Source organism: Primulina huaijiensis, chromosome 11 (assembly GCF_012295235.1).
Source record: "Primulina huaijiensis isolate GDHJ02 chromosome 11, ASM1229523v2, whole genome shotgun sequence".
In the NCBI taxonomy this organism is placed as follows: Eukaryota; Viridiplantae; Streptophyta; class Magnoliopsida; order Lamiales; family Gesneriaceae; genus Primulina; species Primulina huaijiensis.
The window spans coordinates 21,282,083-21,304,765 of NC_133316.1; the positions used below are offsets into that span (position 1 = coordinate 21,282,083).

The following is a 22,683-nucleotide window of genomic DNA, read 5'->3' on the forward strand; positions in this document are numbered from 1 at the left end:
ATATTATGCATTAATTAAATCAACAGTAGCTACATCCATCAACCACGATGGGTAAAAACCATCCATCCAACATGAACGAGAAGGATGAGATAAAGCAAAATGCGCCAAACAGTGCGCTAACTTGTTTGCATTTCTACTAACATGATTTAACTTGTTAAATCTACCAGAAGTTAAAATATCCAATATGTGCAAGACTAACAGTCCTTGATTGTTTCGAGCCTCAGACTTCGACATTACCTCTTTAACAGCATTACAGGAGTCCGAGAAGACCCAAACATCAGAAAAGTTACCTCTCACAGCAAGCATTAAACCAAAATGGATAGCCGAGAGCTCTGCCTCCAACACTGATCCTGGTCTAAGTATATATATATATATTTGTGTGTGTGTGTGTGTGTGTTTTTTTTTTTTTTTTTTTTAAGACGATAGCAAGTGGTATGTAGTTCGTGCAAGTTTCTCATGATTTAGTGGACGAATTATTTTTCACGGGCTTGGCGTACACCATTATTTTCTTTATTTAATTTTTTATTTTAAATATTAAAGTAAATAATATATATTTTGTATACTTTATTTTTCCACCCCAAAGTGCGAAACGACGAATATCCATGCAGATGTCTACACTGTGAAAAACTAAATAATTATCTTTCAGTCCTGTTATTATCTTTTAAATAAAATTAAATTCTTTTTATATGTATTTTTTTTTCTATATTATTGCAGACACATTGTATGCTCAAGTACTAGTTATTATATTAAGATTATTGCTAAGAATTGAATATAATCAACATTTGGGTCTAATATATGATGTGAATTTCTGATTTTAAATATGTTGATTAATATTTGTCTTCATCATTTTGATATATCTCGAACGAAGGGGACAAACATTGATATTAAAATGTATATCTCTACTTTACACAATGTAATTTTTTTAATGAATTCGGTAATTAATTTAATTTATAATTTTTTTTATTAGAAGGTACTAAACATTAATCATCTACCTTTTACGAAGTAAGATTTATCAATTTGAAGTAAATTATTGGGTTCCGCTGTATTTTTTGTGAATGAGAACCCATATATACTATATATTTTTTTTTAATTGTTTTCAACTCTGCTAAGATATTCAAATAATTGTAGTTTAATAATAATAATAATAATAATAATAATAATAATAATAATAGTAAATCCGTCACCAACGAAAGCATACTACATGTACCATATAACGTGGAAAATTGATACCTGAGAACTACATCTTCATTTTTTTTCATTGAACTTTCAATAAGATTTTGGTATCTTATTTTTAGTAAGTCTCTTGTGAGACGATCTCACGAATTTTTATCTGTGAGACGAGTCAATCATCTCGATATTCACAATAAAAAGTAATATTTTTAGCATAAAAAGTAATATTTTTTCATGGATGACCCAAATAAGATATTATTAGACCCACGAAATTGATTTGTGAGATCGTCTCACAAGAATTTTTGTATCTTATTTTTGCCTTCAAACATGTAAAATAACTAGTAATAACATAGAATGATATAACTTTTTGAATGGAAGTTAAATACACTATTGCTCTAACATTAAATAAATTTTTTAAAAAAAAATACGCACCCAATTTAATTTAAGTTTGATAAAAATTTATTTTTATTTAGAGATATATTGTTTTCTTGAATATAATTATTAATTTTATTTTGTACATTATTTTTGGACCATCCAAAACGAAAAGAAATTTGTTCCATGAGAAAAAGAAAAGGAAAGGTTAAAAATAATAAAGAACATTACCAATCTCTAGTTGGAAAAGGACAGTCCCACGCCGTCATCAAGTCTTGACTGTGAATCTATGTTATATATATATATATATATATGCGCGCGCGTGTACAGAGAGTAGAGAGAAGTAAACTTGCCGGCATTCATCGTTTCTCTCTAAATAAGATTGGATTTGTGTTCTAGAGTATCTTATTTTAGTTAATTTTTATTAAGCGTGTTGAATAGTCAATAGCACAGCTCATTAATTTTATTCAAGACCCAGTCTTTTTCATCATTCTTTGAAGAATTTTGTGGCAGGTAATCAACAATTCCTCAATCTGCGCAGACTGTTTCTGGGCTTGTTTCGTTTTTGTTCAAGATTTGAGTTTGTTCGAGAATCTGGCAATTGATTTTCTTTGATCCGGTTTTAAAGTTTGATTCTTTTTCAATATACTGTTATGCGTGAAGCTATGGCGTAAATTATGGCTCCTTGGTTTGTGGTTTTGAATTGTCGAAGAAGCTGATTTTTCGTTTCAAAGTCCGGTCGGGTGTTGCATGAGAGTATTCGATTTTGTATTGAATTGGGTCTTGATTTATGTGGTTGGATTCACCTTAATTATATGATGGATGCCATTTTCTTCACGGGTTTCTGAAAACTGAGAAATTTTGAAGAGATTATACAGTGGATTGACTGTTATTTACGAGTTTGGAAGAGGGTTTTGATTGTTGTTGGTGAAAACTATGGGTTGTGTGTGTGGTAAAGCTTCTTCAGTAATCAAAGACAGTGAGGAGAGTCCTAAGCAGAGAGAATTGATTAGGAAAACATCAGAATTACGTGCGGCTCGAGCGATTTCCTCAAAAAGAGATGAGAGCTTTCGTCTGAAGGAGAACTTGGAGAATCGTAGTGTAAGAATTGGATTGATTGATAAAAAAGTAAACGGATCAAGAAGGGTGAGAGATGATTACTATGACAAGAAAAGAGAAGCCCCTGAAACCGCGAACAATTTTCCTTTAGTGGCAAATATTCCTAAAGCTGTAGAAGGAGAACAGGTTGCAGCTGGATGGCCATCTTGGCTCGTTGCAGGGGCAGGTGAAGCTATTCGGGGATGGATACCCCGTAAAGCAGACACTTTCGAAAAGCTTGATAAGGTATTTTTTTGGTCTTCTTGTTCAATTCATTACAAGATATGTACTTTCTATAGTGTGAAAGTATGATTTGAATGCCTTTTCTAAATCAAACTAAAGCATGTAGTTTTCGCAGAAATTCGAGAGTTAAAGGTTTTATCAACTAAATTGTTTCTGAAGTATGCTGGTCTTGTTCCTTTAGTTCAGGGTTACCTGGGATTTGCGGAGAAGCATATCCAAAGGATGCATCCCAGAATGAAAGCTGTGTGCATATTCCCAAATTTGTCATTTTTTTGTAGTGAAAAATATCTCTTCCTTTCATATACATGCAAGGGACTGGCCAGGGATTTGTGTTCGGTGTTCCATTTTTATGTGATTTGTTTTGGGTTCTTTTGTGATAGCATTTTATAATTGCAGATAGGCCAGGGTACTTACAGTAGTGTGTACAAGGGTCGTGATCTCTTGCAAAACAAAGTTGTTGCTCTTAAAAAAGTTCGTTTTGATAATATGGATCCAGAAAGTGTCAAATTTATGGTCAGGGAGATTCTTATTTTGCGAAGCCTTGATCATCCAAATATAATCAAACTGGAAGGCTTGGTCACTTCAAGAACATCATCCAGTTTATATCTCGTTTTTGAATATATGGAACATGATCTCACTGGACTCGCTTCACTCCCTGGAGTCAAGTTTACAGAAGCGCAGGTAAATTTTTGTGATGAATTCTTCTATCTTGTTTCCTGTCTTAAATGCAACACTAATTGGAAAAATTTTAACTTTGGTTTCTGGTTTATTTTTTAGGTGAAGTGCTACATGCAGCAGCTGTTGTCTGGATTAGATTATTGTCATAATCGTGGTGTCCTGCATCGAGATATTAAGGGTTCAAATCTTTTAGTTGATAATAATGGCATCTTGAAGATCGCAGATTTTGGCTTAGCATGTTGTTTTGATAGTCGTCAAAGTGTTCCATTAACAAGCCGTGTTGTGACTTTGTGGTATCGGCCACCAGAACTTTTACTTGGAGCAACTCAGTATGGAGTTGCTGTGGATTTATGGAGTACTGGCTGTATCCTTGGAGAATTATGTGTCGGCAAGCCCATCATGCCTGGAAGGACAGAGGTATTATTTGGAACATGGCTTTTATCATGCGAACTCATAATTTCTGGATACTTATCTATTGAATTTTAGTCGATGTTTGTTCTTTTCTTGCATATACGGCTCATTCCTTTGGCGGTTCTTTTTCATAAGGCTAGTCTTATAACTTTTTTAGGTTGAGCAATTACATAAGATATTCAAGCTTTGTGGTTCTCCCTCCGAGGATTACTGGAGGAAGTCAAAATTACCTCATTCGACTGTGTTTAAGCCAGTTCAGCCATATAGACGGCGAATTGCCGAAACATTTAAGGATCTTCCTGCTGCTGCCGTGAGCCTCATGGAGACCTTACTCTCAATTGATCCTTCTGGTCGAAGTACTGCTGCTAGTGCTCTCAAAAGTGAGGTTAGTCCTCTCCGTCTCTTCCTTTCTCTCTCTATATATACATATATATGTATGTGTGCGTGCGTGCGCGTGTGTGTGGATACATTTGCGACCATCCTAGAATTATCTATGAGGCTTGAGATACTAGTTGACCGATGTCCCTTTGTACAATTTAGGATATGGTCTTGGCTTATGGATATCATATTGTGCTCTATGTTCTTTTGTTTATTATTTTCTTACAGTTCTTCTCAACAAAACCATTTGCTTGCTCTCCATCAAGTTTACCGAAGTACCCTCCAAGCAAAGAAATAGATGCAAAACTACGGGAAGAGGAAGCAAGAAGGTATGTGCTGTGACGATATTGTGATTTTCTATTTTTGGGTACTTATTTGTGAAAATAAGTTTCTTTAGTTTTGATCTATTGCAAATTAAGCCTTCTAAAGATATATTGGCACGAAATGGGACCCTAAGTAAGGGACAAAGGGGTGAAAGGACATTGTTACTTAATTTTGCTTGCTGGCTTGTTAGCTTGTATTTTGAACTATATTTTTACAGGCAAGGGATCCATGGAGTTAAGGGACAAAGGGGTGCAAATGAATTCAAAAGAATGAAGGAATTGCAAGCTGCTCCAGTACCCGATACTAATACCGAGTTAGCAAGATCGATGCAGGTATTTGATAGATTCAGTCTTAAACTCAAATAAACAAAACTTAATTCAATTTTCAAACCTAAAGGATTGTTTTTGGGAAAAAGGGTAGTATGGGTATTTTTGGGAATTTTTTTTGGTAGTATTGGAAACCAAAAATAATTACTTTAATGGTCTGACCCTTAATAATATAGCGGATTAATGGGCTTTGGTATGGGGTTTTATAATATGTAAATCCTCCACCTTCATGATGAAAGCTCGATTCTTTTTCTAACAAGCTTTTAGTCCTCACTGTTAGATCTATCTGTTATCAGGATATAGGAAACTTTGTATTTTTTGGATGGCACGTACTGGAATTCAAATACATGTTTATACTCGTGTCTTCCGGTCCATTCTACCCCGATCCCATTTTTTTCCCCTCTTTTTTCTGTGGCCTGATAAATTGGAATCTGGCATTTTTCTATGCCTTTTTTCCCCAGAGGAGGCGAGACCATCCTAATTCAAAGAGCCGGAGCGAAATGTTCGACTCTCAGGAGGAAGAAGCTGCTTCAGGTTTTCCAATTGATACCCGGCAGCCTGTACAAGGTATGATAGAAACGAGCAAAGATCATCCCCAGAAATGCCCAGAAAGATATTCTCATTCAGGGCCCCTTGCCCCAGGAGTGGGGTGGACATACTCTGGCAGGAAAAACGACGATATTTCCACTGGTTCTACTAGAAGTGATTTATCCGCACTATCAGGTTTGGTAGCATCCAGGGCTTTTGCAACAGCTGAATCCCGAGACGAGTGGGCTTCACATGCAGAAGCTGCAAGTCAAGCAGGTAGACTTTCCGAATCATTTGGAGATCCAGCGAGGAAGCAGGATCGAAAACATCCCAGGCGTATCTTTTCTGGCACCCGACAAATAGAAAATGGAAGAGCTAGCACAAAAGAACCAGTTATAGTAAGCTTCAGCACTAAACTTGAAAAACACCTTGTTTTTGTCTTATAATTTCATCATCTTTCTACAGCTGCCCGAAATGATCACCTAATCTCCTAGTTGCTTCCATTTTATGCATACTATATGGAGTAGTGGGGAGATCCAGGGATGGATTTGGGAGAGGGTTGATGTAATAGAATTTAGGGAGAAATATACTATTCTAAAAAAAATTGCTTCGCCTCGATCCCTGCGGGATCCTCCCTTGTTGATTTGTTTGGCTTATATAAAAAGGCTTTCATGTATTCTCTCCTCAGGATGGACATGACAACAAAGAGAGAAAATATCATTTCTCAGGTCCAATACTTGTCCCTTCAAATAATATAGACCAGGTTCTCAAGGAGCATGATCGCCGGATCCAAGAAGTCGCGCGACGCATGAGGCACGAGAAAGCAAAAATTGGTAGAGCCCGGCCTCAGGAGGCGCGTGTTTGAAGTTTCATCCCTACCATGTAAATAGATGGTTTTAGTGTATATTTATTCTGATCATTGAGGATTAATGTTTCTATATTTTCAGTATTACGGTCAAATCTTTGCATGAAATGATTGCAAGATAATTGGTTGCTGTAATGCGATGTAGTGATGTTCGGTAAAAAAATTTGCATTTTTGGCGTCGTATTTATAGAATTTTGGATTTTAGTTCAATGTCTATAGAGTTCTCCAATGTAACCCCTTTCTCAATCCTATAATTATTTGATCATATTCCCCGAAAATTCCTTACTTTGACATTTTAATTGTAATAAGAAAAACAATTACACGTGCAAATAACAAATTTCTTTTAAATATAAATGAATATATACATGTATAAATAAATATATTTTGTGACGTCCGGGCGAAAAGGATAAGAGATGATCGTCGGTGTTGTGAGATTGCATAGACAATGAGCGGTTTTTGACAAACTTCTAAGCTAAAGGAACATGAATAAAGGCGAAGGGAACGTGAATGGATCGATTCAATATCGAAATGAACCGATCCAATACTTAGTCACATCCTTCCTCCAACGCCTAAGTATATAAATCTCAGGAATGGACGACACCTTGTTACGAATTAAAACTGTAACTGCGTGCCCACATACAGTTCCTCTAAACTCGAATAAATGACAACTACACACAATGGTACACTCGTCTCTGTCAAACGTCGAGGGAAACCCTTTTTTTTTTTTTTAAAGAAATGAACTTATATATTTTAAGATTGACAATTGCACCCTTTAATTTTTTTTAATTTTGCGTATTGCACCCTCGAGAAAAGTTGTTGGAGGATTCAAAACGAGGGCCGGGTATCGGATGAAATGTGGGTTGGATCGGGGGTGATCATCATTGGGCTTATGGCAGAAAGTCCGAGAAATATGCATATCATTTTGAACTGAAAATAATAAAAAGTTAATTTCATTTTTGGCTATTTTCGTACATATTTTAAAAATAATTCTTCACAACTTTGATTTAGTATTATTTTAAAATTAACTAGATCCATCTTATAATTAGACATGTATGTCAGAAATATGATTATAATAATGTAACTAACATTATAATTACTTGATTATATACATTATAATTTTAAAATATAAAATAAATAGCATAACTAATAATTAACAACGTGATGGGATTAATCGGGCAGCAAATGCAGTAGAAATTTGTGAGCCGCTTAAGTAGGCAGTTGAAAAAAAATCCAAGCTGGATTAGATTCAAAGTTTTGAATTATTAGAAACTAGTTTTTCACCCGTGCGATGCACGGACTGTTGGGTGCAATAATTGTCCCTGCTTGGTAGAGCGATCGAACCGTGGTGGTTGAGCTGCTGTGCGGTTTAAAAGATTTGAGTTGCACCATTACAACCAGCTATGGCTCTTGGTAAGCGGCAAGCGCTCGATCTTACACGGACAATTATTTTATTTAATTCATTATTAAAATTAGTATGTATGATAATTTGTTTATTTTTTCTATGTGACTTTCATAATATAGATCTTAACAATGAAACACTGAATAAAAGAGCCATTTTTGTATTTCAGCTGAAAATTAATATCACGCTTGTATTAGACAATGAATGATATAATGTGATTGTCAATTATATTGTACTCACATACAGATTTATGTACTATGTAGAAAACAATAACTGTAACAAAATAAAATGATAAACATAATACAAACTTTTAATGTGGTTTTAATTTCAATAAATAATTTAAATTAAAATACAAATAAACTAAATGGATTATAGATCATATAATTAGAAAACAAAAACAAAAACAAATTACAAATTTTGAAAAACTCCCTTAAATATAACATTAGTCATTGAATTTTTTGGGTTGCTATCACTATCGCATATCAAAATTTTTAGATCCTTAGGATTCGTAACTCTAGATACAGCAACATACACTTGACCATGACTAAAACAGAGTTCTTCAAAAAAAGTCCTACATGAGACAATGATTGCCCCTGATTTTTGTTGATTGTCATTGCATATGATACAATCAAAGGATACGGTCTTTGTTAAAATTTAAAAGGAATCCTTAGATCAGAAGGCGTCAATGTCATTCTTGGAATAAGCACTTTGTGACCTACATTACTTCCATTAAGAAATTTTCCTTCCAAAACATGGTTTCCAAGTCTTGTCACGATCAATATAGTATTATTGCATAATCCAAGAGAATGATCTATGTTGGAGATAAAGTACTTTATTTAATTAAAAAAATCATACCATTTGTAATCACTTACGGAGATATTGATATTATAATCAGCATCTTGAATGAACCATGAAAACTAAATTGTTGAGATACTCTGGCTCTCAAATCCATATTTTCTGTTTAAATATTTACAACAAAAAATAATTAAAATAAATGGAACTAATTCTAAAACAAACATTTATAATGATAACTCACAATATAAATGTATTCAAGTAAAAAAAATAATAATTGGTATTTAATATAAATTTATTTAACATGGATTATTAATAATAGCCTATTATACAACTTCATTATCAATTTTGGCCTTGAAGTAATTTAACTAACAAAATTGGCATGTTGAGTATGTCAAATTCCATACATATATTTTAATTCTAAATATGTTAATTAACAATTTTTCCTTTTTTTATTATTTTGCATGAATAAAAATAATAATAAAATGGTAGTTTATATTAAATTGACATATAATTATTTTTTAATCATCTATATTAATTCGAGAATTGTTGGTCTAAGATTAAAGTTGATATATTGAAGAGAAAAATGATTTTATACTATCATTGAAATAAATATATTAGATCTCAAAAATAAAATCAAATTAAAAATTAGTTCATCTAAAATATAGATGAAAATTTTTTAATTATAATAACCTTACATCTATATATATGTGTCATTAATTTTAAATTAATAAAATGATTTCAACGGAGCACAATTTTTTAAACATGTTTCAAATTTTTAGAATTCATATTTAAATTTTGAATAACAATTTGAATTTGGTTTATAATTCCCAGAATGGAATTTAATTTCTGGATTTGAAATTTGAAATGTAATTTAATTTGGTTTGTAATTCCAAGAAGAGATTCAATTTTCAAGAAGTCATCCACACAAACATTAATATGCAGTTTTAATAATAAATTAAATATATTTAGACATTTATTATAATATATAAGTTACCACATTTTTCGATTATTTCCTTTTTTAGAATGTCTATTTGGGCGGGAAATTACTAAATATAGCAGACAACTCTGCTTTTATATATATATATAGATAAATTTATTTTTTCAAAAAAAGTATAGTTAAATTTTAATGAATAAAATAATATTTTTGGTCCTCTAACTATCAAAGTTTGATTTGATTTTGTTACGGTAATTTTATGTCATCAAAAGATAATATTCACGGAATCAAATGCTGATATGACATCAAAAATTGTTGACTTATCGGACTTCTTGTAAGAAATTTGATCAAAATAGCTGAAATTTAAAAGTTCTTGTTTCAAAAGCAAACTCTGAAAACTTATTGGACTAAGACCCAACATTGACCAAGTTAATGGACTAAAAATGTTATGTTTTTTTTTTTCAATTTTGAATGTTTGGTTTAAACCAAAAAATCGTCAATCTAAACCGAAGAAACCAAAAACCAAACCGAGTCTGAAATCGAATTTTTAAATTCAGATATAAATGTTAAAATCAAAGTTTATATAATTTGATTTCAGATTATTTATGTAAAAAACCGAACAAATCAAAAAAATCCAAATTTAATTAGATTAATAATTTTTTTAAAATTATATATTTTATGAAATAATATTTTGTAAATTAATAATCTTTTAGTTAAAGTTTAGTTGATTGGTATTTATTTAATCATTTAAACTTTATGTTTAAATGTTTTACTAAAAAATTAACAACTTATAAAACGACATAAACTTGTCCAAAAATAATTATATTCTAGCTCCATCCAATTTCAATTTCTAGTTAGAAGCAAAAATCGAGAGCAAACAAGTAATTGATATAAAATAAATCCCATATATATAGGGATAGGGGACCAGCCAGCTGGTGATGTTCTTGAGAGAGAGAGAGAACTTGATTTACGGAGAGTCAAGCGCAGCGCTGTAGATCGATTCAAACGCGTATTCTATACACGATTTGAACTTATTTGGATCCATGAAATCTTTCTCCATTGTCATTGCAATTCTCAGAGTCCCCACATAACTCACCAGTGTCACCGACAAGCTCTGCAATACCAATAAATAATTCATCCATACCATATCGTGTTGTATCCAATCACAAATACGTAGATTATGTCGTTTATATTTGCGACTTTTACCTGAGGCGGCCCCGCCACGGCGAAGTACATCCCTTTAACTGGCTGGCCAACCAAGGCCATTTGTTCCACAGGCCCTATCACATTGGAAATTGCCATACTTGTGTTCTTTAACGTTCCATGGATGTATTCAGCTGTTGCCTGTTCAATTATTATTTATGTCACAAAAAATTAATCAACATAAACTTGATTACAGAATTCCCCATTAAACGCGGAACCTGGCGTACCTCGGGGCCTCGGATCTTTCTGATGAGATTGAGCAACTGGCCAGTTAAATGAACCGCAGCAGAGTTCTTTTGTCTCTTGATCAATTTATGTGCTTTCTTGATAAATATTAGAGGACTATCCGATTCGTCTTTTTTCGTCAATTTCGGTATGGAAACTAGCAAGAACGCGAAACGATTCCCCCAGGGCGTTTCTGATCCAGGCTTGATCATTTCGTTCACTGACTGGTAGCCCCCGATGGCCCTTGTGTTGAATAACACGAGTGATGTACATTTTGCTTCGCCATATTCTTTACTTGTCTTTTGCATGTATAGACGGGTCCCATATGTGATTATTCCCGTAATCACATCATTAAGCGTCTGTTGTAAGGATGAAAATAAAAAATCTAACTATAACTTTCATGTAATTAATGCGATACTGAAATTCGACGTTTACGGCCTGGAAAAAACAAAATCTAAGTTTATTGCATAATAAATCACTTTCTATATATGTTGATTTTATACCAATCAGTTCTTGCCGTACAATTTCTGAATGCGTAGGCTAATAATGCATGGGCTCCACGTGACTTTATGGTTTTTTTTGGCTTTGTAATGTCCCTCATAAATTTCCTCAATCATTAATTCAAACCAATGCATAGTATAAAATATGTTTTTAATAATTAAAATGCCTTCTATTCTGTAAGTCTGGCACAATCTAGCTATGTTAAAGAGGCAAAGGCAACATGTCTACATAGAAAAGGGAAAATCAAATGTTTCAAAATTTTGGAGCTAGATCCACTTAATACGAGCATAAATTAAGACTTACCACATTAAGTTTGGTCTTGATATGTCTCATACGATCGATGGAAAATGTCGTTGTACATGTAACAATAGGTCGAAATTCGACTCCATCGACACCGGATCTGATAGGAGATACTTCGTCTTGAATCAAATTACTCTTGAAGATGTTCCATCCAAAATCATAAACCGTGTATGTCAACCCCGAAAAGAATTTGGGGACACATCGTAAAAATCCGTAGCCTCGACCAGTACCGTGATCCTTCGAGGTCGATTTACGTGAAGGAAATGTTAATGGCAACAAAGGGTTGTCCACTCTTTGTAGACAAGATAAAAGGGCTCCCATTAAAGAGTAGCCGTCACCTAGTGAATGGTGAAGCTTGAAAATTACATTCCCAGCTGAGTTTTTGGTTGGGTATTTGAATATGTGAATTTCCCACAAGGGCCTGTTTGGTAGGAACTCTTCCATCGCTAGCTTTGACAGGTAATTGGTGAAGAATTCGTCGTAGAAATCAATTGACATATCACTCGGCAAATTCGGCACAGTTACGTGCTCTTCGAGATTAACATCAACTTTTTTCCATTTCTTCACTCCTTTATCTGTAACCTGTTGCATAAAATCAAGATTTACATGTAGTCAGGTGGGGAGTCATGCATATATAAAATCAGTGGATAAAAATCTTATCTAAAATAATTTTAATTAGGTCGTGTCTGGATTGATTGTTTCGAATTCTATGGACTTTTTTAGACGGAAAATTCAAATTCACATTTAATAAAAAAAAAATTGTAATTTAAACAATAATTATAGTGAATTTCAAATAAATCCGAACCAAATTTCATTTTTTTTTGAGAGGGTCGGCCAAGAGGACCAACACTATTNTTTTAATAATAAATTAAATATATTTAGACATTTATTATAATATATAAGTTACCACATTTTTCGATTATTTCCTTTTTTAGAATGTCTATTTGGGCGGGAAATTACTAAATATAGCAGACAACTCTGCTTTTATATATATATATAGATAAATTTATTTTTTCAAAAAAAGTATAGTTAAATTTTAATGAATAAAATAATATTTTTGGTCCTCTAACTATCAAAGTTTGATTTGATTTTGTTACGGTAATTTTATGTCATCAAAAGATAATATTCACGGAATCAAATGCTGATATGACATCAAAAATTGTTGACTTATCGGACTTCTTGTAAGAAATTTGATCAAAATAGCTGAAATTTAAAAGTTCTTGTTTCAAAAGCAAACTCTGAAAACTTATTGGACTAAGACCCAACATTGACCAAGTTAATGGACTAAAAATGTTATGTTTTTTTTTTTCAATTTTGAATGTTTGGTTTAAACCAAAAAATCGTCAATCTAAACCGAAGAAACCAAAAACCAAACCGAGTCTGAAATCGAATTTTTAAATTCAGATATAAATGTTAAAATCAAAGTTTATATAATTTGATTTCAGATTATTTATGTAAAAAACCGAACAAATCAAAAAAATCCAAATTTAATTAGATTAATAATTTTTTTAAAATTATATATTTTATGAAATAATATTTTGTAAATTAATAATCTTTTAGTTAAAGTTTAGTTGATTGGTATTTATTTAATCATTTAAACTTTATGTTTAAATGTTTTACTAAAAAATTAACAACTTATAAAACGACATAAACTTGTCCAAAAATAATTATATTCTAGCTCCATCCAATTTCAATTTCTAGTTAGAAGCAAAAATCGAGAGCAAACAAGTAATTGATATAAAATAAATCCCATATATATAGGGATAGGGGACCAGCCAGCTGGTGATGTTCTTGAGAGAGAGAGAGAACTTGATTTACGGAGAGTCAAGCGCAGCGCTGTAGATCGATTCAAACGCGTATTCTATACACGATTTGAACTTATTTGGATCCATGAAATCTTTCTCCATTGTCATTGCAATTCTCAGAGTCCCCACATAACTCACCAGTGTCACCGACAAGCTCTGCAATACCAATAAATAATTCATCCATACCATATCGTGTTGTATCCAATCACAAATACGTAGATTATGTCGTTTATATTTGCGACTTTTACCTGAGGCGGCCCCGCCACGGCGAAGTACATCCCTTTAACTGGCTGGCCAACCAAGGCCATTTGTTCCACAGGCCCTATCACATTGGAAATTGCCATACTTGTGTTCTTTAACGTTCCATGGATGTATTCAGCTGTTGCCTGTTCAATTATTATTTATGTCACAAAAAATTAATCAACATAAACTTGATTACAGAATTCCCCATTAAACGCGGAACCTGGCGTACCTCGGGGCCTCGGATCTTTCTGATGAGATTGAGCAACTGGCCAGTTAAATGAACCGCAGCAGAGTTCTTTTGTCTCTTGATCAATTTATGTGCTTTCTTGATAAATATTAGAGGACTATCCGATTCGTCTTTTTTCGTCAATTTCGGTATGGAAACTAGCAAGAACGCGAAACGATTCCCCCAGGGCGTTTCTGATCCAGGCTTGATCATTTCGTTCACTGACTGGTAGCCCCCGATGGCCCTTGTGTTGAATAACACGAGTGATGTACATTTTGCTTCGCCATATTCTTTACTTGTCTTTTGCATGTATAGACGGGTCCCATATGTGATTATTCCCGTAATCACATCATTAAGCGTCTGTTGTAAGGATGAAAATAAAAAATCTAACTATAACTTTCATGTAATTAATGCGATACTGAAATTCGACGTTTACGGCCTGGAAAAAACAAAATCTAAGTTTATTGCATAATAAATCACTTTCTATATATGTTGATTTTATACCAATCAGTTCTTGCCGTACAATTTCTGAATGCGTAGGCTAATAATGCATGGGCTCCACGTGACTTTATGGTTTTTTTTGGCTTTGTAATGTCCCTCATAAATTTCCTCAATCATTAATTCAAACCAATGCATAGTATAAAATATGTTTTTAATAATTAAAATGCCTTCTATTCTGTAAGTCTGGCACAATCTAGCTATGTTAAAGAGGCAAAGGCAACATGTCTACATAGAAAAGGGAAAATCAAATGTTTCAAAATTTTGGAGCTAGATCCACTTAATACGAGCATAAATTAAGACTTACCACATTAAGTTTGGTCTTGATATGTCTCATACGATCGATGGAAAATGTCGTTGTACATGTAACAATAGGTCGAAATTCGACTCCATCGACACCGGATCTGATAGGAGATACTTCGTCTTGAATCAAATTACTCTTGAAGATGTTCCATCCAAAATCATAAACCGTGTATGTCAACCCCGAAAAGAATTTGGGGACACATCGTAAAAATCCGTAGCCTCGACCAGTACCGTGATCCTTCGAGGTCGATTTACGTGAAGGAAATGTTAATGGCAACAAAGGGTTGTCCACTCTTTGTAGACAAGATAAAAGGGCTCCCATTAAAGAGTAGCCGTCACCTAGTGAATGGTGAAGCTTGAAAATTACATTCCCAGCTGAGTTTTTGGTTGGGTATTTGAATATGTGAATTTCCCACAAGGGCCTGTTTGGTAGGAACTCTTCCATCGCTAGCTTTGACAGGTAATTGGTGAAGAATTCGTCGTAGAAATCAATTGACATATCACTCGGCAAATTCGGCACAGTTACGTGCTCTTCGAGATTAACATCAACTTTTTTCCATTTCTTCACTCCTTTATCTGTAACCTGTTGCATAAAATCAAGATTTACATGTAGTCAGGTGGGGAGTCATGCATATATAAAATCAGTGGATAAAAATCTTATCTAAAATAATTTTAATTAGGTCGTGTCTGGATTGATTGTTTCGAATTCTATGGACTTTTTTAGACGGAAAATTCAAATTCACATTTAATAAAAAAAAAATTGTAATTTAAACAATAATTATAGTGAATTTCAAATAAATCCGAACCAAATTTCATTTTTTTTTGAGAGGGTCGGCCAAGAGGACCAACACTATTAATTTTCCAGAAATTGTGTCGGCCATATGTCTTGATAGCCATACAGCACTAATCCCACGAGGCTATCATGGCATATTTAGCCAACCGACCCTTTAACAAATTTCATTTGAAAATCATCACTCTATGAATCTGAGTAAGGGTCAGTCTACAGATCCCTTAATATATTAGTTCTTTTGTCATGGTAGTAATATAATATTAAACAGAAAAAACAATAAATAAGACAAGAAAATCATATATAACTAACCATGATCGAAGAAAACCTTGGATTAACGGGCAAAAACACATCTCTCAGAAGCTGCATGGTCATGGAGTCATCAATGGGCAACTCGAACTCCATAACCCCAAGAATCGACAGAGACAACGCCGAGCTTTTCAAGTATTGCGCACTTGGGCTCATTGGTTCCAATGTTTCCTCCTCCTCATGAAAGCACTCCATATTCTTCACCGACATCTCTTCAATCTACAGTAACTTATTTGACCAGTTCCCTTTTGTTAAGAACAAACAATTTTGCTAGTGAAGTACTTCGAATTAATTTTCTTGCTGCGTCGAATGTCCTTTTTATAGTACAAACATACACACAAAGAGGTGCCACATATTGGCTAGGCTGGCTAGAAGTAGTCAACAGAAGTGGGTAGCATGGGGCAGAGAGACGTAATAAGTGACTGTAAAAAACGAGTAGTACCGGTTCATGCCCATAATTAAAGGGGGCGTAGTTATCACGTTCCCCCGCGGATCGACGTCGTAAATTGGATCATCTTACGTTCGTTCATACGTAGCATCTGAATTAGTCTCATACGTGTTTGCGTATTAAATTCTCTGCCGCGCGCGAGCTGACCCCTTCAACGGGACAGGTTTGCTTCTCCTTAATCATTCAGCTTTTTCTTCATGCTAGTTGACCGGTTTAGGTTGCCTATTTGAGATTACTATTTAAAGTATTTGAGATTCGAAATTCATTGTAAGATATATTTATTCAAACAAATTATGATATTTAAAATCTCGAATTTCAAATAATCCCTAGCTTCAAATAATCAAATCAATCAATCTTTCTCTCTTCTTCATTTTTTTAATAAAAAAATTGTTTCCTTTTCATTTTCATCGATTGACTAAACTATCGATGAGGTTGACATTCGCCCATATTAGTTTACTAATTCTAGTCCATGTTTTCACATTTCTTATGTCCCCACACTTTTATTGCGAGTGTCTGAACAGTTTCACTAAGGTAGTCATGTGGTTAATTCTTCATTTATTTAGATAAACTGGTTATTGTTTTTTTTTTTTTTAAAAAAAATTATTAGTTTATTCTGGTTTATTAATTTTCCTTTTTTTTTAAAAAAAATAAAAAGACAAAATTGAACATGCTAGATAGACGGAATTATGCAATTTTTTTGCTATTCATTTTTTTTGTCTCCATATGCCTATGCTATATTATTAGTGTAAAATTTATTAATTGTATATATGAACTATTGAAAAAAATTTAATTTAATTTGATCATTAACTTACAAATGAGCTAATATACAGTTATTGACCCCAAATTAAAGCATTTTATTTCCCCAAACTTTGTATTAACTACAAAATGTACATTTTTTTTTATCACATATATAATTCAAAATTTTCTTAAATTATAAGGAAAAAACCATTACATAATTAATAAGGATTATGAAATGATTATCTGGTGTGCCAAAATTTTCTTGCCAAAAATTGAACTGCATTTATTTTAAAAGATTTTTTGTTTGAAAACTTAAGTTACATCATTATCAATAGTTATATTACTTGATTAATAAGAACTTGATCCTCCTGCAGCTTCCTAACAAAGAATGGTAGTACACTTAGACGACCTGTATATGATCATAAATTTATTTTCAAATAAACTTATAAAATATAAAATAAGATTCTAAATTAAATGACATGCAAAGTTTTCTATATAATATTGTACAAAGGAAAATGAAATTTGGTGGAACTGATTACTTTCATATAAAACTTGGGAATTAAATAAGTGGAATTTATATATTTTTCCAAAGTAGTTGAAGATTTTGTAAACATGCAAGTTAATCAATCACCTATTTCGTATTAATGCTTAAACCAACTCTCACAAGTAAACCCTTTCTATTTGTTGTTTGCGTTTCTTGCAAGAACGATGAAGTGTAACATTGGTCAAAAGATATAATTAAGGAAAATTTGGGGTTACGTACCATGTAATTATTTAGTCTACGACTTCCAAAATAATTGAATGCTGGTTCAGTGGCTCAATACTTGATTCAAATTACTTCTGGCAATCATTATTGACTTTGAGAGTTGAATTTCCTTCGTGAAACTCTAATAAGTGTATAATTATAGTTGATAAACAAAGTTGCATCTTTTACATTTATATTTTAGAAATTTAATAAAATATGTGATACAAACCAAATATCATAACATGGCAAAAATTTATGTCGCATTTTTTTTTTTTTAAAAAAAAACAACTGTAATCATATGTGGGAGTTAAAGATTTTACGAAACTATATAGAATCGATTATCTTATTATTGTTTGAAATGTGAACAACTGAGAAGTCTAAGATATGTTATTGTGCCTTGGGGATCATAAGTACCACATGTCATGATCTAATAGGTTTCTTACCCACCTCACAGGACTCAGGGAGATTATTTTAAAGTTGATGAGAAACTAAAATTTGAGCATTTGGAGAATAATTGCTTTCAAACTTAATATATATAATTAAATGAAAATTATGATATCCTTAAACTATATAAAATTGTTCTATTTTAATTATCTATAATTTGATATTCACACAATCAACAATGTGCTTATATAATTATTATTACATTATGAATATTATATCAAAATTAATTTATTTTTTATAACATGAATGCTTACAAAAATATATAAGATTAATAAAAATAAAAATATAAAAATTTGTATAAATACACAAAATATGTTAAAAAAAATTGGAAATGCAAATTATATAAAAATAAAAAATATTATTTAAAAAATAAATGTAATATGATAAATATTTTAAGAATATAAATTTCAACTTGTAATTTTAAATACTAAACAAAAAAAACAGAAGTAAGAAAAATATTACATCTTGCTTTTAGCTTTTAAATAAAAGTTATAGAAACTGAAGTTGACATTCAAAAACAGTCAAAAGCACTTTCATGCAGCTAGAATCTAAGAATTGCTTCATAGAAGCTCTCCCGAACACTACTTTAATTATGTTCGATTTTTATACAAAGGTGGTTCGTGCAAGGACGGAGCTAGAAAATTGAAATAGGAGGGAAAAAATTATTTTTTAAAATAATTAAATATAAACATATAATGAAGATATAGTACTTGATATTTGAAATATATTATAACAAAAAATTTATTGTAAAAAAAATCCTAATTTATTACAATACAAATTTTAAAATTAAAAATTAAACCTTTAAGATAAATTACCTAAAAATAGGAGCCAAGCTACAATACCAAAATTTCAACATTTTATCCCTGCCACATATTACATATAGTCGTCATGTATATATATGTGTTGAATGTTCACAAGATAATACATAAATGATAAATATAATAGCAAAACCTAAAAAAATATTCATGAAAAAGTTAATATTCAATTCAGCTTTTATTTACATGATTTTTTTAAAAAAAATGATATTTAGAAAAATGAAAAATTATATAGATCAATATATAGGGGGATAGTTGCATGAGGAAAAATATGGAGACAAATAGTGGGGGAAGAGAAAATGTCATGTATTGTTGGGAAATTCAAGTCTAAATGAGTTGCTAATATTACATTAATGTTCTTTTCTAGAGTTATCCATAAATAAAATGGAGGGTATTTAAGGATCCACTCGTTAAAATGACCAAAGTAGTTTTTCTAGGAGATTTATGCATTATTAAATAGTAATATTATAGAAATTATGTTCGAAAAAAGTTTAAAATATAAGAATCTTAAAAGTTGAAAATATAAAATTCAAAAATCGAACCACGGAGGAAAAAAAATAGAAATAAGAGAAATAGAGGTAGGCAAATTGAGATAAATTGGTTTAGGATTTACCTTTTATTTTTATATAATATTATTTTTCTTCGTATGTATTATTATTCTTATTTTTATATTATTAAACAAATTTTTTTGACAAATTAGAGGGGCTGGACCGCTGGAAGTTAAACTATCTAAATAAAGAAATTTCCAGTGAGGTCTCAATGGGGAAGCGGTGTGGCGGCGGAAGTTGGAGTACGGGGTTTGCGATTGTGAAAGAAATAAATTGTTGTTGAATATTAGGGGGTGGGTGAGTGGGTTAGGGGTGGGGGGTGCCGGGTGCCTGCATCCATCTGTGGACCATATGGTAAAATAGGTTCAATATTTATATGTTATTGTGTTGGTTCGAATTTTATCCAATACCATACGAAGATAAATTAGAAGTTGAAATAAAAAGTATAAGTTAAAAAAGTACTGGATCAGTTAACACAAATTAATTAATTTTTTAAAAGAATAAGAAACAAAATGATGAAACTTTTTCTTCAAGAATGATTGGTCAAATTTGTCAATTTAATTGGTTAACCATTTCAGTCACTTCTAGATCGCAATATTGCATTGGCTGCGGAAGGTGTATAATCATTTAATCAAATCAAGAATATGGTGGGGAACATAGACTAGAAGGAAGCTTTTGGATAGGATCAACTTTAAAACTATTAAATTCGTGTTTCAAATCATTTTTGATTTGTGAATGATTTTTGTTGGAAATGTAATCAAATTCATGCATTGAAAATATAAGATAGAGGAAGACCGTGAGTTAATAAGATAGAATGATATTTTCATTGATAAGATGTCTTTTGGGTACATACCTTAAACAAATGTATAAGTAATTAAGTCCAAAGTGGACAATGTCATACTATTGTGGACATATGTAATTTCCATGACGCAACAAGCGGCTGTGGGAACAGCCCAAAGGAAGGGATATTTGAAATATGATATCGAGAAGTTCATCGGAAAGAATGATTTTTCATTATGGAGAATCAAGAAGTGAGCTATCTTGATACAAGAGGGACTGGTAGAGGCTCTCAAGATAGTGGAAAAAATGTCTGCTGCGCTCAAGGACAAAGATAATGTACTAGACAAAGCACACAGCTCCATGATACTCTGCTTAGGTGATAGACCACTCCGAGAAGTGGAAATAGGGGTTTTCCGCTACATTTTTTTAAAAATTGTAGGGTTTATTAGCTTATTAATTTTTATTAGGAAATTTTATACCACTTAATATTTTTACAGGGGGTGAACGCTATTATCCCTGTATTACATCTGCATAAAATAAATTTTTTTCTTCGAGATTTTTGAAACCATATATTATGCATATTTAAAAGAACAAAAATGAGATGAAGCTGCATTAATTTACATGAGTATAAACGAGATAAGAGCAAGAATTATTGGTGACGGCAAATGTAGCAATTTTAACAGGAGCATGCAAGATATGCAACTTCCTCGTTTTAAATTTTTTTTCTTATTTGAGTAAAACAACTATATGGATATGCTAGTGGGAAATATAACATAACATAATACTATAAATGGCTGTCAAATTAATTAGATTGTGTTTGCCATTTTAACATTGTTTACTCCCATAATTGACTTTATAGATTTCGCGAATCTCTTAAACTAAAAAGTAAACTAAGCACACGCAAAATATAAATTAATTATATATACACCACTTGCACGTCTTCAATCATTTGGATTCTTTCAGCACAATTGTCTGATCATAGCACAATTGTCTGATCATGTAAAATTTCTCAAAACGCTCTTCAGTAGTTTCATCAAAGCATGTATAAAATATTGTTCCAGGAAACTCGTGATCAGCGAACTCTATCTTTTATAAGTTTTTATCTTACAAATATGATCAACTCAAACTATTAGCAGCAGTTATTGTACCTATATGCTTATAAACTCACTCGTATTACCCCCAACATTATAATTGTTAGAGTAGATATCCTGCAAGCCAACTGTTGGCTAGAGATTTTATTGACTCAGTTGTAATAAACAATCTTTATTTTAATATAATTTAACTTTTAATGGTTTCGTTATACTTTATCTGTACACCCATGCAAGCAGCATAGATAAAGTCCTTGATTATGCTTTAATACAAATGAATCGTAATTCGATGTTGAAACTCATTTGTAAATACTGCATATTCTAAATTCGTTCCTAGTCGATTCAGCCGCCTAAAACAGGGATAAAGTCGCTTGAGCTTGAGACGAGCATATGTGATGTTGTGTACTGCGTTTCTTGGTAAGGACATATAGATGTCCAAACATGCAGATGGGTAGTCATATGATGATTATACCGAACAACCCTCCCTCGGTCTTTCCAAGTGATTATCATTCATCGAGAGGATAAGTCCGTGGTTATGATTGTACACCATTAGTCCTTACGACCTGGGACAACACTGAGGCTCTATATGATAGGGCTGTGCTTTGACTAGTTTACCGGCTCCAGGAGAGTCACCAGGTGGCGAGGTTGGGTATAGTTGCGACACATATAGGAGCCAGTGCATTGTAGTCGGGGATTCACCGCTCACCTACGAGTGTGGATATCCTATGTGATCTGAAGTAATAATAGTGTATGGAATCTCTGGCCAGAGTATGAGATGTACGTTGGAGAAGAAGTTTTCCAAATGGTACACGCGATACCACTATTATATGTATCACATAGTTATTGAATTAATATGCAACCCTCGATGAACCAATGGTTGCAGATTCGATCGGGATATATGAGATGAAGGGACCGTACTGTACGTTAATCATAATCAACTGGTTCTTGTAGGCACTAATATCAGTGATACTTAGGGGATCATGAGGGGATGCTACTAGATGCTTTTACCATGATCCGATGGGTACAATCAGAAATGAGTTCTGACATTCTTGATCAAGGTGTTGATGAAAAGAATGGGGCTAACTAGGGTAAGCCAGAATAAGAACAAATGTTATTCTGAATCACAAGGAGTTGTGAACCCACGGCTAGTTGTATC

At 32.5% G+C, this 22,683-nt stretch overlaps 3 protein-coding genes and 1 non-coding gene across 4 annotated transcripts; 1 reads left to right on the forward strand and 3 right to left on the reverse strand.

Annotated features, from left to right (window-relative positions):
• The first annotated feature begins 1,848 nt into the window (after positions 1–1,848).
• LOC140987584 (probable serine/threonine-protein kinase At1g54610) lies at positions 1,849–6,606 on the forward strand. The gene is made up of 8 exons (XM_073456150.1): positions 1,849–2,886; positions 3,280–3,564; positions 3,661–3,978; positions 4,130–4,357; positions 4,579–4,679; positions 4,892–5,006; positions 5,462–5,926; positions 6,217–6,606. Exons 1-8 carry the CDS (start codon positions 2,479–2,481, stop codon positions 6,391–6,393), a joined length of 2,097 nt encoding a protein of 698 aa, XP_073312251.1. The 5' UTR covers positions 1,849–2,478; the 3' UTR covers positions 6,394–6,606.
• A 3,700-nt stretch (positions 6,607–10,306) lies between these two features.
• Positions 10,307–12,356, reverse strand: LOC140987586 (wax ester synthase/diacylglycerol acyltransferase 4-like). Its single transcript, XM_073456152.1, has 4 exons — positions 11,754–12,356; positions 10,952–11,308; positions 10,728–10,865; positions 10,307–10,635 (listed from the first exon to the last, which is right to left on the reverse strand). Exons 1-4 carry the CDS (start codon positions 12,339–12,341, stop codon positions 10,489–10,491), a joined length of 1,230 nt encoding a protein of 409 aa, XP_073312253.1. The 5' UTR covers positions 12,342–12,356; the 3' UTR covers positions 10,307–10,488.
• A 1,026-nt stretch (positions 12,357–13,382) lies between these two features.
• Positions 13,383–16,223, reverse strand: LOC140987585 (wax ester synthase/diacylglycerol acyltransferase 4-like). Its single transcript, XM_073456151.1, has 5 exons — positions 15,925–16,223; positions 14,830–15,408; positions 14,028–14,384; positions 13,804–13,941; positions 13,383–13,711 (listed from the first exon to the last, which is right to left on the reverse strand). Exons 1-5 carry the CDS (start codon positions 16,129–16,131, stop codon positions 13,565–13,567), a joined length of 1,428 nt encoding a protein of 475 aa, XP_073312252.1. The 5' UTR covers positions 16,132–16,223; the 3' UTR covers positions 13,383–13,564.
• Positions 15,650–15,776, reverse strand: LOC140989098 (U11 spliceosomal RNA). Its single transcript, XR_012177442.1, has one exon. It is a non-coding gene; the product is annotated as a U11 spliceosomal RNA (small nuclear RNA).
• Positions 16,224–22,683: the final 6,460 nt, after the last annotated feature.